A 16,696-nucleotide genomic window follows, 5' to 3' on the forward strand; every position below is an offset into this window, starting at 1 on the left:
GAACAAATCTTCACGGGCACGCTCAACTTCATGGCCCCGTAGAAATAAAGTTGACTATTCGATTAAAATTGAACTAAAACGAATTAATCAAAATTAAATAAATCAAATTTTTTTAATTAATTAAATCAATTAAATTTTTAAATAAAAATTGAACAAATTAAACAGATAAAATATCAATTATTAATTAATTTAATTTTTGATTAAATTAATTAAAAAAATTTTAATATTATAAAAGATTTATCGATTAATTAAAATTTTATAAATTTATTTATTTAAGAATTTATTAATTATTTTTTATTTTAATTTATTTAATTTTAAAAATAAAATAAAATTTTAAAATAACTGAATCAAAATTTAAAATGTGATTAATTTGTTTGATTTAACCAAAAAGGCCTGTCTAAAAAAGCAGAGATCGTGAATGAAATCCCCAAGTAAAATTAATTCAACTGTTTTTGTGATTAAATAGTGTTAACTATTCACATATAAACATAGGTGTACATTTAAGTACTAATATTTTTCTTAACAAAATTCAATAATGCTGTGTACATATATCCAAAGAAACTAAATATTTATCAAGCATCAAAAGGGAATAAGAATTAACCTACATTGGACAGATTTTTTTGGCTATCTTAAAGTTTTAATTGAAATTTAGATCATCGAATCATAAATCTAACAAAGCGTAAGTACCTTCGATTTATAAAAACAGACCAAATGTCTTCCATAAAGTTTGGGTTACTTGGATCATCACCAGTCATTAAATCAAATGTTCCAGAATGATAACATAGCACATGATTTCAAACTGGCATAATATTTAAACTAGCATACAAAATTACAAGTTTCAAGTCAGTTGGATGATCTTTTCAACAGTTTTATCAGTGATGAGATATCTTGAATACATTGTGTGTGGGAGGAAAGGAGGCTAATAGCGATAGTATTGATGCAATAATTTTGGGCTGCCAAGAGTTCCCATGTTTGGCCCTCAATACTCAATAAGAATAATGCATTAGGGTACACAACATATCATTCTCCAAGCCTTGTAATCATGAATGCAATGCCAGTGCAATTTCACTTCTGTATCTGCCACTGTAGGTGCATTTTGAGCAACTATCAAGTCTCTCAAGTTGGGTAGGCATTCACTGCGATTTAAGCGGTAAAGCTAGGTAAAAGTGACAGATCAATCTTCAAATTCAAAGGAAAATGTTTGGGTCTCATCTGCAACTTGGTGTGACTTTTAGTAACTTGAATAGCAGAGACCATGACAAATATTCAATCCTCATCGCTATCATATACTACTGCTTTTCTGCGATGAGCTGTCTTTCTAGGAGGAGACTCTTCATCTGACTCGATCTCCTTGCGTTTCAGGTTGCTGCGTCCAGATTCCTTTACTTTTTTTCTTGGCTCCTGTAACAAGAAAAGAATAATTAAGCATTTCAAAAGCAATGGATGGTATCAACTAACGATAGTCTTTTGAAACTCACAGTTATATAAATGTTTCCAATGAGAGCAAATATCAATCATATGACCTGATTCATAACACTAGATCATATAGTACAATACTACATTGTCAGTTGAACTTTAGGCTCAATACTACATTGAATCAGGACCTTTAGGCTCAATACTACATTGAATCTGGACCTTTCTTTGTTTTGCTGAGGCGGCCCATTTTTCACCTTGATTTGGTCAAAATACACAGAATATCTGACTTTTCATGGAGGATTAGACCCAATAATAGGTCTATCAATGGCCAATATTGCAAGCCATCATTTAGCTATTGCAATTCTTTTCCAGATCACAGGTCATGTGTACACAACTAGCTAGGGCATTAGTCATGGCCTTAAAGACAATTTAAGATAATCTGTGTGCTTAGTTAGAGCGAGAAGTTAGGAAGTTCATGATCCTAAGTTTCACTTTTATTCCAAATGAAATTGTATCAGTGTTGTTGCCATTCTTATACCCTTTGTTAAAGTTGATCGAAGCTGTACCAGATATATTTACTTTTAGTGATAGGTGCACAAACTAGATTCTCCTACTATCATAGCTGGAAGTCATGATCCACAGCTTCTTTCAGTGCAATACAATTAAGAAATGAACTGAAAAGAATTACAGTTTTTCTTGAACATATATAATATTGAGTAGAAATATATAACACACTTGACAGCATAGATCAACATCCTTTAGGGAAAATGGCCATAATCATCAACAACTTCATCAAACCATATTAGTCCAAACTATATTATTTACATCTGAGTCAAATATTAAATCAATCTTCTCATGAAGTAATCACAAGCCATGTGTTAGATGACAGATGAACAGCCACTTCTTGGTAGAGTTTTAAAATGACCATCATCATCAAGCAATATTGTCACAACTATATGGGATTGTTTCCATGGAGTTTATCATTTCAGTGAACAGATACAAGGTTATATCTAGTAATATTTAAGTCTTTTAAATCATCTTGCATTACATTAATGAGATTTTTCTTTGATTTCCCTATACTTTCTCAAGCTTCAAATATAATCGATTCAACATGTCTAGCTTGAAAATATTCTCTTCCATTATATCATTTAGTGAAGGTAGAACTAAATGCTCTTAGATAGTAATTAAATTTTATCTCATCCCTCTCCATCTCAACTATCAACTGTTTTCCTTCAACCCTCAAGTTCATCAAGCTCCTCTCGGGCTATGGGCAATCCAAAAGATAAAGAAGTGCCATTTATTTCTCCATGCTCACTCCAAGTCCAGAGTACCATTTGTACAAATAAGAATCCCCTTCTTTACATGATTTTTTCTTCATATAGATACATATAGGATCAACAACCCTTCATATCATATAAACAAGGACCCCAAGATCCTTACCTAGGATCGCAAATCCCAAGTTTGTCCATGAAGAGTTAATCTAATTATATTAGTTTCTATAATTGATTTCTTCTGTGTAATATTAGTGGATAGGGTCACATTGAAAAAATGTTATCAAATCTCATGCATTAGAACCTACGATACTCTTGCTAATGCGAATCGAACCCTTATATAGATAAAACATTCAATGTACTCAGCGACATATCCATAGGCAACTCCATATCAAGTAATTATATTTTTTTATCTATCATGTCCATATTAATCATTTAATTCAATATTTAAAGTTCTCAATTTGATTTGTGTAATGTTACTTTGTGTTATGTAATCATTCATTAAATATTTTTAAAAATAATGATAATCAAATCTATATTTTTCGAACATGTCATTCCCATTAGTTATATGACAATGATAATTTTTCCTAAATTCTACCTATTATTTTGCGAACATTTAAAGAGTTGAATTATTATCATTAACAAAAAAAATTAAATAAAATATTAGACTTCATTTTTATTTAGCATCCTATCAAATTTTTTATAGATTGGATATTTACAATAACTTGAATTTTGTTGAATTCTTATTATATTATACATTATTGTAGTACCAATTTTAATTTTATAGGTTTTTGTTTGATTTATTTTTCTTGGAAACCAAATACATTATTACTCTAGAGAATCATACATCTTAAAAATTAAAAGCATGAACTAAATTTTATACATGAGGCAAAGTGTGAGTTATCAACCAGTTTTGTTGAATACCTGTCTACCTTCATTCCTAAACTCTTCAAAACTACAATAAGAATATCATTTGAATCTACAATTTTACCTATTTTTAATTTCTTTAAAGCAATAAATGTGCTACTTCAAGTCCACTTTGAACTATTGATACGTGTAATTGGAAGTATCTAAATAAGTTTACAATGATACCTCAAAATTGGTCACTAATCCATTTGAACCTTTATGATTTAGTAGTACACCATAAAAAATAATTGACTCTAGATATGGTAACACGGGATAAAATTATTTGAAGCAGGCAAAGAACCAAAAGTGTCCCTTGTTTCAAATAGAGGAGAACAAATTATCCACATTTTATTCAATGTCTATAGGAGAATTAAAAGCTAAGTGGTGGTAATTAAGATCCCAGAGGAAAAAGAGACTTTAGCTCCATACTTTTGGGGTTAATATGACAAAAGAGCTCCAAATTCTAAGGTGAGCATTTACAACCTCCAAAACTAGAAGTTCTATAGAACGGTCATTAACTTTCATCTTTAATTAATTGCATTATCATCACACAAAAAAAAAAAAAAAATTATCATCTTTTACACATCTAATATTACTAAAATCTCTATATTTAATTTCTCTAACTTTAATCCAATAGATAGTTTTCTCCCCGAGAGCCTTGGGCTAATGGTAAAGTTGTTACTGTCACGAATTCGAATCGTGGAAACAACCTCTTACAATGCAAGCTAAGACTACGTATAATAGACTCAATATGGTTTGACCCTTCTCCGGAACGAACCACACATTGGCAAGAGTTCCATGCACCAAGCTGCCTTTTTTATATAATTTTCCCCCTTTCTTACTTCTGGATATCAAGGCCATTAAACTCTTTGTTCTGAACTTCATAGGTGCTACATATATTACACTATATTAATAATATGCAAAATATATTAAGGTAAAATAAACTGTAGAAGCAATATTGTAAACCAGCAATTACGTCAAGCGTGTTTAATGGTAAGACAGTATAAAGAAGAAATTTTCCTTTTTCATCAAATAAAAAACTTCAATAAGCGATCTACTTTTGGAAATTGTTTTTTCAATAGTGAAAAAAGATGCAAGAAAGTATTAATGATAAATTTTATTTGGGTGTTAATCTTACCTCCTCTTCTTCTGATGGAGATATAGCATCAGCAGCTTCTTCATCTACCTCTTCTTCATAATCATCTTCATTTTCTTGCTCATCTTCCCTTGCACCCATCGGAGACCTCTCAATCTCTTCACCTTCACTTTCATATTCTGATTCTTCCTTCTCGCTCTCAGAGTATTCCTCAAGCGGTCTCTTTGATGAGCGAGCAGCAGATAAGGATGGTTTATTTGTATGTAGATTTGACTGACAAATCACACAACTTGGAGGCATAAGGTTACAGAAAAAGGATTTGACAAATGGCATAGTTGCACAATATTGCATTTCTTATTCTAACCTTTTTTGCATTAATTATGCGTTTCTCAGCCCTTGCTTCTGCTTCCAAGTCTTCCTCAAAACGACTACGAGCTGAACCTCGACGAGAACTGTAATAGTCTTCTGCTTCATCTTCCTACAGTCATAATACCAAATAGCTGTGGCTCATTGTAAATGGCAATAGAATTAGGGGTTTAAGATAATTAAACTAATATAAAAGTGAAGCAAAAGGGAGATGATTGTTTCTACAAGGGAATAAACACAAGAGCTGTTGCTCAAACAAAATGATCTTATGCAACGTCTCATGGCAACAAAGGGAAAGCATGCACAGACAAAGGTTGGGTTTGAGAAGGCTTTCCCAAGGTGCTTTGATATAGTGTTCAATAAACAGATGCTCAAATCCCCTTGTTCAAACCACTATATGCTAGAAGTGGTTTTTCTAAAACAGATGAGAAGTTGCATTCCAAAAGCTATTTCCCAAAAAAAAATACTTCAAAAAGTTAATATCAAAATTAGACCAATAATGGAACATTCATACTTTATTATATTATATAAATTAATTTTGTTGTATTGCCTCAAAATAAAATTTATATTATATATCAATAATTCTGTAAATAATATTCATCATTACCATCCATCAACTTGTATTTGTCCCAACTAGTTAGGGTCGGATTAATAATGTGCAAATAATATTAATTAAAAAAAGAAAAATATCTTAAAATAATCTTCGATAAACTAATCAAAATATTCATAACTTGGTTTAAGAATAAATCACTAAAATAATATGTAATCATATGATGTCATCAAGATTTATGTAACCATTAGAACAAAGTACACATTTTAAGAAAGTTAACATTAAAAAAAAATAGTTGATTGCATGAATAATATTATTTGTATATAATATAAATTGATTAAATTCTTAAAATACTATATTAGTGATTCGAGATAATCATCAATTAATAACACTAAAATCATCATGCAATATGAAGTAAATAGTATCATTGTCGATAAATTTATGTTCTTTATCATTAAAGTATAAATATAACATCTTATAGCAATAGTTTTATAATAAAATACAAACTAATAATTCCATCATCAAAATAACTACATTTTTAAAACATGCATCTAAAAAATTAGGGAAAAAAATCTGAGTAGTAAATATAATTTGTTCTATAATTCAATTAATAATATTTAATTTATTTAGTTATGTTTTACAATAATGAAAGATGTTTTACGAGTACACTTTATCCTATGTTATAACTAACAAAATTGCTTCTCAAAGGAATCTTGAGATGTGGGCCACCAATCACTGAACTACTTTCACAGTTTAGTAAAATGCATTTCCTGAATACACTTTTGATATACAAATGAAATGTCAAGGCCAACCTGATTCTCCAGTTTATCAACTGTAATGCTAGTAAGAACAACAAAAACATACAGAATAACGAGATTATCCTGAATGTTTCAAATGGTGAAACAGTAGACTAAATAATGAAACAAGACAAACAATAAAAAGAAAAAAATGTAAAATAATATATTCAAACCTTATATTACAAACTACTAAAAAAATATTAACACTGAGAGTAAAATTTGTAAAGCATAAAGGAAACCATAAAACCATTAAACATGAGAAAATAAATTATAACAATGATGATAGCACATTGAGGCATCAGAAATTCCCTACATATAGAAGATTAAGACAGCACATGTTGCACTGAGCACACTTCACAAAGTGTTGTCAACATTATTTTCAGAGATCAACTGTCAGGAAGAGCGAACGAGTCCTCCAAATGGAAACAGTAACAAGTACAGGGATTAAGGATCATGAAATAGAGCACATTTTGAGACAAGCTTAACTTCCTTTTTTTTACCAAGGTATTTTTCAGAGCATACATCCACTATGCAATCAGTTGTGACTAATTTCACAGTAAGAGAAAATTCTGTAATGACTTATTAATTCCATGAAGCCAACCAAATAAACAAAAACAAAACATAGTCAGAAAGCTACAGACCTCATCAAGTGCATCTTCCAAGAACCCTGGAGAAAGTTGTCTTCCTCTATGGACCGGTTGTGCATACTTGCGGTTAACCTTTTCTCTTTTCCTATGAAGAAGTGCATTGGCTCTGATAGTTTGGCCAACAACCTACAAAATTTTACCATGTACAAGGAAATCACGAAGCAAGAAACACACCCAAAGTGAAGGGCATGCAGCCCCCAATATTATGCAGTAGATTTTTTTTTCTTAAAGAAAAGAAGGATGAGTATGCATTAGTTCTAATTATAAAATTTCTAATGTGTATATCATCACGCAGATAGTGAGAACACACAATCACTACAAATCTCTAATTAAATTGATTGTCCAAATATATTTACTACAAAAGAAACCATAGCCCAAAAGGTAATAATTAGAATTTCAGTAACAAAGTATCAAAAAAATAAGAGTAGTTTTTTAACCTTTTCTTTTTCTTCTTTCTCTCTCTCTGGATCAATCTCTGTAATACAATTCTTCACCTTATAAACCTTTTTATGACGTGAATCAACAAGGGCAGTCAATAAACGGTGGGACTTAGATGACAAAGAAGATGGCATAAACCTCATCTTCTGTAAGAGCCTTCCTTGAGATTGCAAAATTCCCTGGAAATAAAAGTATTTAAAAATTTGTTAATAATAGTTAATAATAATTCTAAATACCTACACTATTGCAGCAAGGAAAAATTAAACATGTATTTTATTCATCCACTTTTATCATTTTTTGGTTAATATAACAAACATAAGGCATGGATAACAATTCTGCACCTTTCCACGCCGAAGAAAAAGGTGGCTTTGATCATGATGTGCATCATTCACTGATATGTCCAGAACTTCATTTCCAATCAATAACTGTAGACTTCCATCTTTCCACCTCACAAACCTTGCATTACTTTCATACTGCAGACATACATGACCAACAAAAATAAAAAAGTACATAAGGATATGTTTCCCATTTCTGTTAGTATGAAACTATAATCTCTTAACAGGATATTTCATCAAGCTCACAGACTTCAAATACAAATAGAATCATAGTGGTGGGACTAAGAATCGATATCAGGTTGTATGGTACCTCCTATCTGTATGTATACCAAATGGTTTGATAATATTGGGCCTTGGAAGAAAGTAAGGCCCTTGTGTACCTCATAATTCTTTAAAATTATTTTAGATAGATCCTAGGAAGCGCAGCTTGCTATAAGATACAGTATTTAAAAAAATGAGCCAGTCTTTTATAGAGCAAGTAACTTTGATGCTTGGTTTAAGGTAATATAATTTTAATTGTAATAAAAAAGACACAAAACTAGATAATGTTGTTTAAAACATTAATTATCAGAACTAACATGGAAACTTCTGACATGAGGTCCTATGATACTTGAAGTTGCCAAGATGAAAGAGTAGAATAAACTATTGTCTGTAATAGAAATTGACTAATCTAGGAGACCTCCAATTTTGAAGTTGACAAGGAAGAAAGTAAAGGAATAGGCAGAGAAATTAACACATTCATCTTAGTCAAGGCTCATGAAACATATTTCAGAATAGAAAGTTTTTGCTCACAGAGACTGTGCCATCACGGTTCTTCACCATTCTCCAGCGCACAATATTGTCCTCTAAGCGAATCCGTTTCTTCACACCAGATTCATCAGTTACAAAAACATCTTCTTCAACATATGTCTTAGGATCAAAAGGCTTTGGTTCAATGCCCATGATGTTAGACACTTTAATGACATTCATCTGAGGAATAAAAAGAAGAATATATATCTGTTAAACAAGTCATTCTGTGGGTATAAGTTATGAAGTATATGAAAGTAGATAATGTAGATTGATAGGAGAAGATAGCAGATACAAGTTTTATAGATTACATCTATGCTAAAATGTGGATTATCATCAAATGAATTCATGGGAAGGAAAAAGAGAGAGCAACATACGCAGATATTAACCATGCAAAAAAAAAAAAAAATTTGTGACCTAATGACATGATCTTTGACCTCAAGATCATTAGAAAAAAGACAATAAGCATCATTCTTGGAAACGATGAGTTACAGCTTCCAATTATTCACCAAATATAGTTCATTTCATCAGACTATGAAGCATTATCTCAGGAGGCGTAGTATTGTAACATCGACTAAAATAAATGTAACAGTAACTCACCCTATCGGGTCGGCTAGGTGGAGGTTGCAAAGGAACATCCAAAACCAATGGGGGACCAACTGGTTTTTCTTTAGGTTTATCCTCAAAATTTTCATCCTCTGTTCCATAGTGCATGTCCTCGTCAGGCACTATATCTTCTGGCTTTAGATCTTGTTCATAGTTTGTTTCCTCCTCTGCAGGAGATCTCTGTCACAAAATAATCAGGAAAAACACTTACATTGACAAAATAAATGAATAAGATAGAACAAGTGACTATAAATTCTTACTTTAGACTAAACAATATAGAAAACAATCAATCATCCTAACAATAACATTACTACAACATGAGCAGACAATCAAGGTCGCAACTCCATCAGATATTATACACCAGATATCTGATATCATTTTGGATATACACAAAAGAGGTACAAAACTATACACATACACCAGATATCATTTTGGATTCAAATACCAATTCGACTGATGCGACACCAATTGAAGGGGAAAAAATTGACATGGCTCAGAGGGATATCTATCTCACATAGATCCCACACAGAGAAATCTCATGATGAGAAAAAGGCTTATTTAAATCAAAGGCAATTTACAAGAGGGGTGGAGTTGAACGAATAATATCAAAAAACATATCTACAAAATATCTTTGTTTTTAGAAACAATCAAAAGAAATAAGTAAGCTTTTGCAGTCTCACATGTGAATCATGCTCAATTTCATCTTGGCCATCAGATTCAGCCTGTTCCTCCTCATCAGAATCTCCAAACACATCACGAACAACTTCTTCATCTTTTTGCTCATCCATTGACCTGTCCCAGAAGCAGAACCTTTCATAAGAAAGCACCAGAGCAGGCTTTGAGACAATTTTAAATCAGTAATCTAAAGAAAACAAAGTAATCAGCATAAAGGTGTATAGGGTGGGTACAGATCCAGATAAATGATAGGATTCCTGTTTAAAGAGAAGTTTGACACGATATGGATACCCTTTTCTGGAGAGGCACTGAGAAACATTGACTTTAAACATATGGCAATTATCTTGAATATATTGTTAACCTTTATACTGCTACTAATGTGGTAAATAAAGCCAAATTCCAAATGAAACTGAACTGAGAATACATTCAAAATATGAAAAAGGAAACGTGGCCGCAAATTAGAAGTGTGTACAAAATCTTAGTTGAAATTTCACCTTGACTTCCTGGGTTGATCAGAGTCAATCTCTTCATCTTCATGATCAGCATAGTGATTATCTTCAGATTCCTCAGACTCACTGGCCATCACTTCTCTTCTTCTGCTGGTCGTTACCCTTTGTCCATAACCTTCTTCCTCACTTTCTCCATCTTTTGGTTCACTTTCCATCTTCTCATAACTAATTCCTCTTTCTGGAGAACTTTGGAATCTTTCCCCCTCACTCTCTACTTGCTCAATATCAACATCATGAGCTTCAGCTTCGCTTTCCATTTCAACCTCACCTTGCCCCTCCATTTCACCTTCACCATAGTTCTCAGCCTCACCTTCACCCTCACCATCATTCTCAGCCTCAAGATCACCATCATTCTCAGCCTCACCTTCACCTTCATCCTGAAGAAACAAGTCAACTAAGAAAATGTTGAAGTGCCCTCTAAGTCTCAAAGTCAAAGAAGTGAAAAGTGACGCAATGAAGGAAGAATGAAATCACAATACCACAATAACAAGATTATTCATCATTACAATTTTCTAATCAGTTTCAGTATTTATCAAATTGTGCACAACATAAAGCACAGCATTTCTCAATTAGACGTGTACTACAACAGTTTCTTCACTGTTCTCAATATAAAGCAGGTGTGCAATTAATTTTCAGTTTCCAGTAAAGCTTTAGGGTTAGGGTTATAAAAATGAACGTGAATTTTGCATGTGTATGTTTCCAATTTATTTCATAAGAGAAAAGATTTTTCCACAGTGGCATTTACTATCTCATAATATGCAATCATGAGTAAAGAATTTCCATGTAATTGCTCAACGATTCTGCTGGATAATCTTTCATTTATAAGTGTCATATATGACAAGGGGCATAAATAGTTAGTAAAATATCATTTATGGTTCAGTAACATACCAAAGTCGAAAGATAACAAAATACCCCTAATAACTTTCTCTAACTATCCCTTTGGGGTATTGAAAAGCATATGCAACTTTAATTTACGATAACTAATAGTCAAGATCCTTCTCTATTTTTTCATAGGATTCAGCAAGGCTGGAAATTAGAGTTCTTTACTCCTACGTGGAGGTGCAACAGTATAATGGCCTTCTACGATCGCAACAAAGTTATCACCATTTTTTCCTGTGTATCTCCCTATATCCTTCCCCATCTACAGTTCTCTCTCCTCCTCCTCCTCCTCCTCCTCCTCCTCTATTTAAACGCTAATTCCTATAATATAAACATGCATTAATGGCCAAGGTTGAACATTGAAGATTTATAGCAATCTAAACCAAATTGAAGATGTAGACAGATAAGCTTGCCCACACCAATAAAATTTAATCTAAGTTCACCACCCTAGACTTGTATTGATGAATCCAATACAACATTTACAGTCTTCTAAGAAATCGAATATTCAAACTCTACCAGCAGATATGAATTTCCATTCAACCTTCGTTCCAAAACCACCAACAGGATGACAAAGATCCGGGTTGTGTGTGTGGTAAACCGCGGCGGGGGACATCATAAATTAGGGCAACGGGGTACAAACAATTCCACCGTGTTTTCTTTTTCCTTTTTTGTTGTTGGTTGAACAAAAGAAAGGTATACCGATTCATAATCAGAATGATTGGCGGCCGCCTCGTGAACGGAATTAACTTCCTCTTCTTCCTCTTCGTCCTCTGACTGCTCTCCGAAAAGGTTTTGCATCATCTGATTCCTCGTCTCGTCGGTCATGTCTCTCTCCCCTCCCATTGGCGACTTCTAACTCCTCCCCCGCTCTCTCAATGGTTCGACTGAGCAAGATCGATCTCTCGCTACCTTCCTCTTACTTCGCCTCGTCTGTTCGCCTGCAGCGCGAGGCCTACCCTTTCTTCCTCCGCATTGGAGGGATCGACCATCTTTTAATGATATAGAAGGACAAACGGGCCGGTAGTTCTATTTGGCCCGTTAGAAAGGCCTATCTGAAAGGTTGATTTTTTCATTAATGAATGGATTAATTAATTTAAGATGCTCAGCATGATCTATTTACTAATGAATTTAATTAATTCATTTAGTATAATATTTGTATGTTTATATAAATTGAGCATAAGGTTTATTTTTATAAATCTATCATAAATTTGTATTTCGGTAGTAGTAGATATATTACTGATTAATAAATTACTTTCTTTAGAAGCTATTAATGGCTTCTAAGTTTAATAAATAGTTTGTAAGTAGGGTTGAATATTTGATTAAAATCGAACTGAATTGAATCGAATTAATCAAAAATTGAATAAATTAATTTTTTTGAACCAACTCGAATTAATTAAATTTTTCAATAAAAATTGAACAAATCTAACTGATATTTTATCAGTTAATTCAGTTTTCGATCGAATTAACTGAATTTTTTAAATATTATAAAAATTTTACTAATTAATTAGAGATTTATAAATTTATTTATTTAAAATTTATAAATTTTTTTTCTAATTTGATTATTTCGATTTAATTGAATAAGAAATTTTAAAAACTGAATTATTTAATTTTTTTAAAAATAATCAAAATTATAAAATAACTGAATTAAAATTTTTAATTAATCAATTTATTAGATTTAATTAAATTTTTGTTCACCCTTATTTAAATAAGTCATTCTTGATAAGAATAACCTTACTATGCAATAGTCATCGTACTATTGTTTGATTTTATGTGAGGAGTAAAATGATGAGTTTTATGGAAAGATTTATAAGTAAGAAATTTTTTTATTAACTTTTGCATTAATTTCTTTTATTTTTTAAAAACTTCATGTATGCAACTCTATCCAACTCGTTGGCACCTCTTTAATAAATGACGAGAAAAGTTTAAAGTTGGTTGTAGTTTTCGAGTTTTATTTCCATGTCAACACTTAAATAGGAACTCTGGGCACATGAGGCCATTAACTGAATGGATTTTGTTGGATCTCCCGAGGCTACAAATAATGAGTAAGTGAAAAAGTGAAAATGAGAGGGGACATGTCGAATTGGGGGTATTCTATACGAAATGTTTGAAAAATATCTAGAAATTTTGATCAATTTGATAATTTCAAATAAAGGTTAACTAAAATACTACTAAACAAGTTGTATTTAGTGTTGAAAATGTTCCTCTTTTATACCAATTACTCCGACCTACAGACTGAGCTCCTATCGCTCGGCCTGAACAGGGGACTAAATTGTGCTCAACGCTACACAAACGAGGCCATGTCACAGGCTAATTCCAACCTCTACTACCCCATTCATCATCATTGATATCATCCTGTTTGTAACACAAGCCACATCCTATGATCCCAAATGCACCAGATATCAACCTTCACGTGGAAGGGAAGGAGAGCTTCATCATCTCTTGCTATAGATACACATGATCCAAGGCTGACCTCTCCTATCTTTGTTGTTCAAGTCCCCCCAATCTTCAACTAGACATCCAGCATCACTCTGCTTCGCAGCCTCCAAAGCAGAGGAGGGCACTACTTTACTTTCATTCTCTGCGTGCATTTACTGTGGTTCATGGGTCTCTTGCCTTGGCGTTTAAATCACCCCAACTCCCCCTCTCTTTCCCTCCCTCCTCTCTCTCTCTCTCTCCAACCACCCAACAACCCATTCTGCTCTTGATGGTCGCCTCCCATAGCCAGAACCATGAGGGCTTCTTCCCTTCCTCTTCCCAGACTTTGGGCAGTTGCGTTCCTGGTCGCGCTATCAGTCTCTCAGGCGTCTTCCAATGATCACCGCCGTGAACGGAAGCCGCCTTCCTGGTGCCTCCCGCAGCCGCCGGCTGGCAAGCAGCTCCAGCCTTCGCCGCCTCTACTGCCAGACGGCCGGGAGGAGATCGATCCGAGATACGGCGTCGAGAAGCGGCTGGTGCCGACAGGGCCGAACCCTCTTCACAACTGAGATGTGGCGAGTGCTCCTTCTTCCTGCCATTGTCGCATGCCATTCTTCCTTTCTTAATTTATAGAACGTGATGGATTTGGTAGTTACTGCCGATGTAAACTTGGATTTGACGAGCGGAAAGGAACCCCCATGGAGGATGTTAACCGACTCCTTGGAGAATTCTTTGTGCACTCTTTCAATAATTAATGTTGTGTGTTTGAGTTCATGTAATTATATTGTACTTGTATTCTTTAGTTTAGTTTTGTAAGTTTCATTTTTGTTTGTTTGCTTTTCTTTACTTACTTGAGCAAGAGGCATAACAGGCTGATTCTTTTGTAAAATTGGGTGGTGGTTAGAGGTGTCAATTGGCTATGTTGAGCACTAACCGATACCAGACTCGATCAAGCATTGGCTCAAACCAACTCATGTCATGTCCCGACATGACTTAGGTCAAGCCAAACAACATTTTGAATTGTATTACATGTTAATTATCAAATAACCAACAAGTAGAATAATATGTATCCAAAATTCAGACTTGATGAGATATTCCATTCCTATGGAACTATGGATTTGGCCATTTACTAGATGTTTGCTATATGACTTCACATTGTGCTAGCTTGGGCTGAGAATTTCTCATGGTGGACTATTTCAGAATCTAAAAGAATTGCTTTGGGGTATAAAACCTTCATTTTCTGAAAATGAAAGGATTCTTCCTTTTGGACCTGACCTAGGGGATGTCCGTCACCTTCACCTCACCGTCATCATCTTTATTCATCGTCACCATCGGACGGAAGTTAAGGGGATTCCCTTCTTTAATCCGGCCATCTTCCATCCACCGAGGAGCCAAGAGGATTCCCTTCTCCACCACTTCATCTCCCACCGCATCAACTACGGAGATTGCATCAAAGTTGGGGATTCCTTCCTTCGCCGCACCCTCCGTGGAGTTTTGTTACCTCGCATTCGCCTCCGGCCAGGGACATAGGGAAATTCACTTTACTTTACTTTCTATTTTTGAGCTTAGACTAGACTTTACATATGTCAAATGTTTGTTTAATTTTTCCTTACAGTTTTGGATGTTGATTGTTATTAGCTTTCCCTTATTTACTTATTGATGCACTTATTTATTTTGTTGATGCACTTCTTTACTTTGTTGATGCAATTTATTCTCAGTACTTTCGTATTAGCAATTTTATTTATAATGCTTAGTGTTCTTTTAATTGTTTATATTTAGAACCTAATACAAACCCCCCAATCCAAATCAAAAATAAAATCCAAATCTCCAATTGTCTAATAACAACTAGAATTTTCATACACCAGCTACAATCATTGGGAGACAACTCGAGTTATCATATACTACTTTAGTTAAGGGATTTGGTATTAATTAAGTTGATGTGCTCATTTTAGATGACACAACAACGAGCAATCGCTCGGTGTGTTTTCCCGAACACAGAGGGTCTCGACCGGCTCGCTGTCATCTCCTCTCCCGGTGACACGTGATCATTGTTGGATCTTGTTGGCGTCGCTAGAAGGGGGGATGAATAGCGTCGATTGCTCAATAGCGATCTTGAGTTGCTCAGCGGAAAATTTGATCAAGACACAGCACACAGTGATTTACTTGGTTCACAGTTCCCCACGAACTGCTACATCCAAGGCCTGCCTCTACTTTTCTCCTTCGCGGTAATTCATCGGAGGTGGAGAAACCTCTTAATACAAGTTACAGAATAGTACAGCAAGAACTTACAGTAGAGAATTATTTGAGAAGAAATACAATAGATCTTAGACTTGAGAGCTCTCCTTCTCTTTTTCTTTCTGATTGGCCTTGTAGAATCTTTGGAGCTTGAAGAATTTTTGGACCAAGTTGCAAGAATATCGCACTTGTAGAAGATCATTCGTTACTGTTGGAAGAAGCCATTGAAACCCTTTTATAATGACTGGTTATCTGGGGTTTCGAGTCTGCACAGTCGAGTCCACTCGACTGGCGACTCGACTAGGTTCAAATTAAATCGCCAACGGTAAGATTTCTGCATTAATTACCTACTTGATTTTGAAATCTTGCCCGTTTTAACTTAGGTCCAGTCGAGTCACTGATATGACCGACTCGACTGATGGCCTCCAGTCGAGTTGGCACTCGAGTGTCACCTGCGTCTGCCACCCGACGGCCATATCCAGTCGAGTCTCCAGTCGACTCTGACTTGCTTCTGTTCAGTTTTTCTCAACCCAGTCGAGTCGCCAACTCGACTGCACAACTGAACTAAGTACCAGTCGAGTTTCAACTTACTTCTGTTCATGTCTTTCAATCAGTCGAGTCGCAGACTCGACTGATAAGGCCTCCAGTCGAGTCACAACTCGACTGTACCTTGTTTTGACCACTCTAAGGCCAAAACATCGCCTAGTAAGATGAGTCTACCCTTGACCCTTTACCTGACGATCGTGAACTGCTGTTCACATGCCTGGAA

General features: G+C 34.2%; 1 protein-coding gene across 1 annotated transcript; it reads right to left on the bottom strand.

The window, feature by feature from the left end:
* Nucleotides 1–789: 789 nt before the first annotated feature.
* On the bottom strand, nt 790–12,232 carry LOC141843601 (protein LEO1 homolog). Its single transcript, XM_074731653.1, has 11 exons — nt 11,977–12,232; nt 10,384–10,775; nt 9,895–10,006; nt 9,209–9,394; nt 8,615–8,791; nt 7,829–7,960; nt 7,487–7,666; nt 7,044–7,175; nt 5,054–5,167; nt 4,732–4,962; nt 790–1,401 (listed from the first exon to the last, which is right to left on the bottom strand). The coding sequence occupies exons 1-11, from the start codon at nt 12,118–12,120 to the stop codon at nt 1,267–1,269; spliced, it is 1,935 nt and encodes a 644-aa protein (XP_074587754.1). The 5' UTR covers nt 12,121–12,232; the 3' UTR covers nt 790–1,266.
* Between the last annotated feature and the right edge of the window lie 4,464 nt (nt 12,233–16,696).

The sequence above is a fragment of the Curcuma longa genome, chromosome 12 (genome assembly GCF_044706935.1).
Source record: "Curcuma longa cultivar G26 ecotype Majalengka, Jawa Barat chromosome 12, ITB_CL_G26_1.1, whole genome shotgun sequence".
Taxonomy (NCBI): domain Eukaryota; kingdom Viridiplantae; phylum Streptophyta; class Magnoliopsida; order Zingiberales; family Zingiberaceae; genus Curcuma; species Curcuma longa.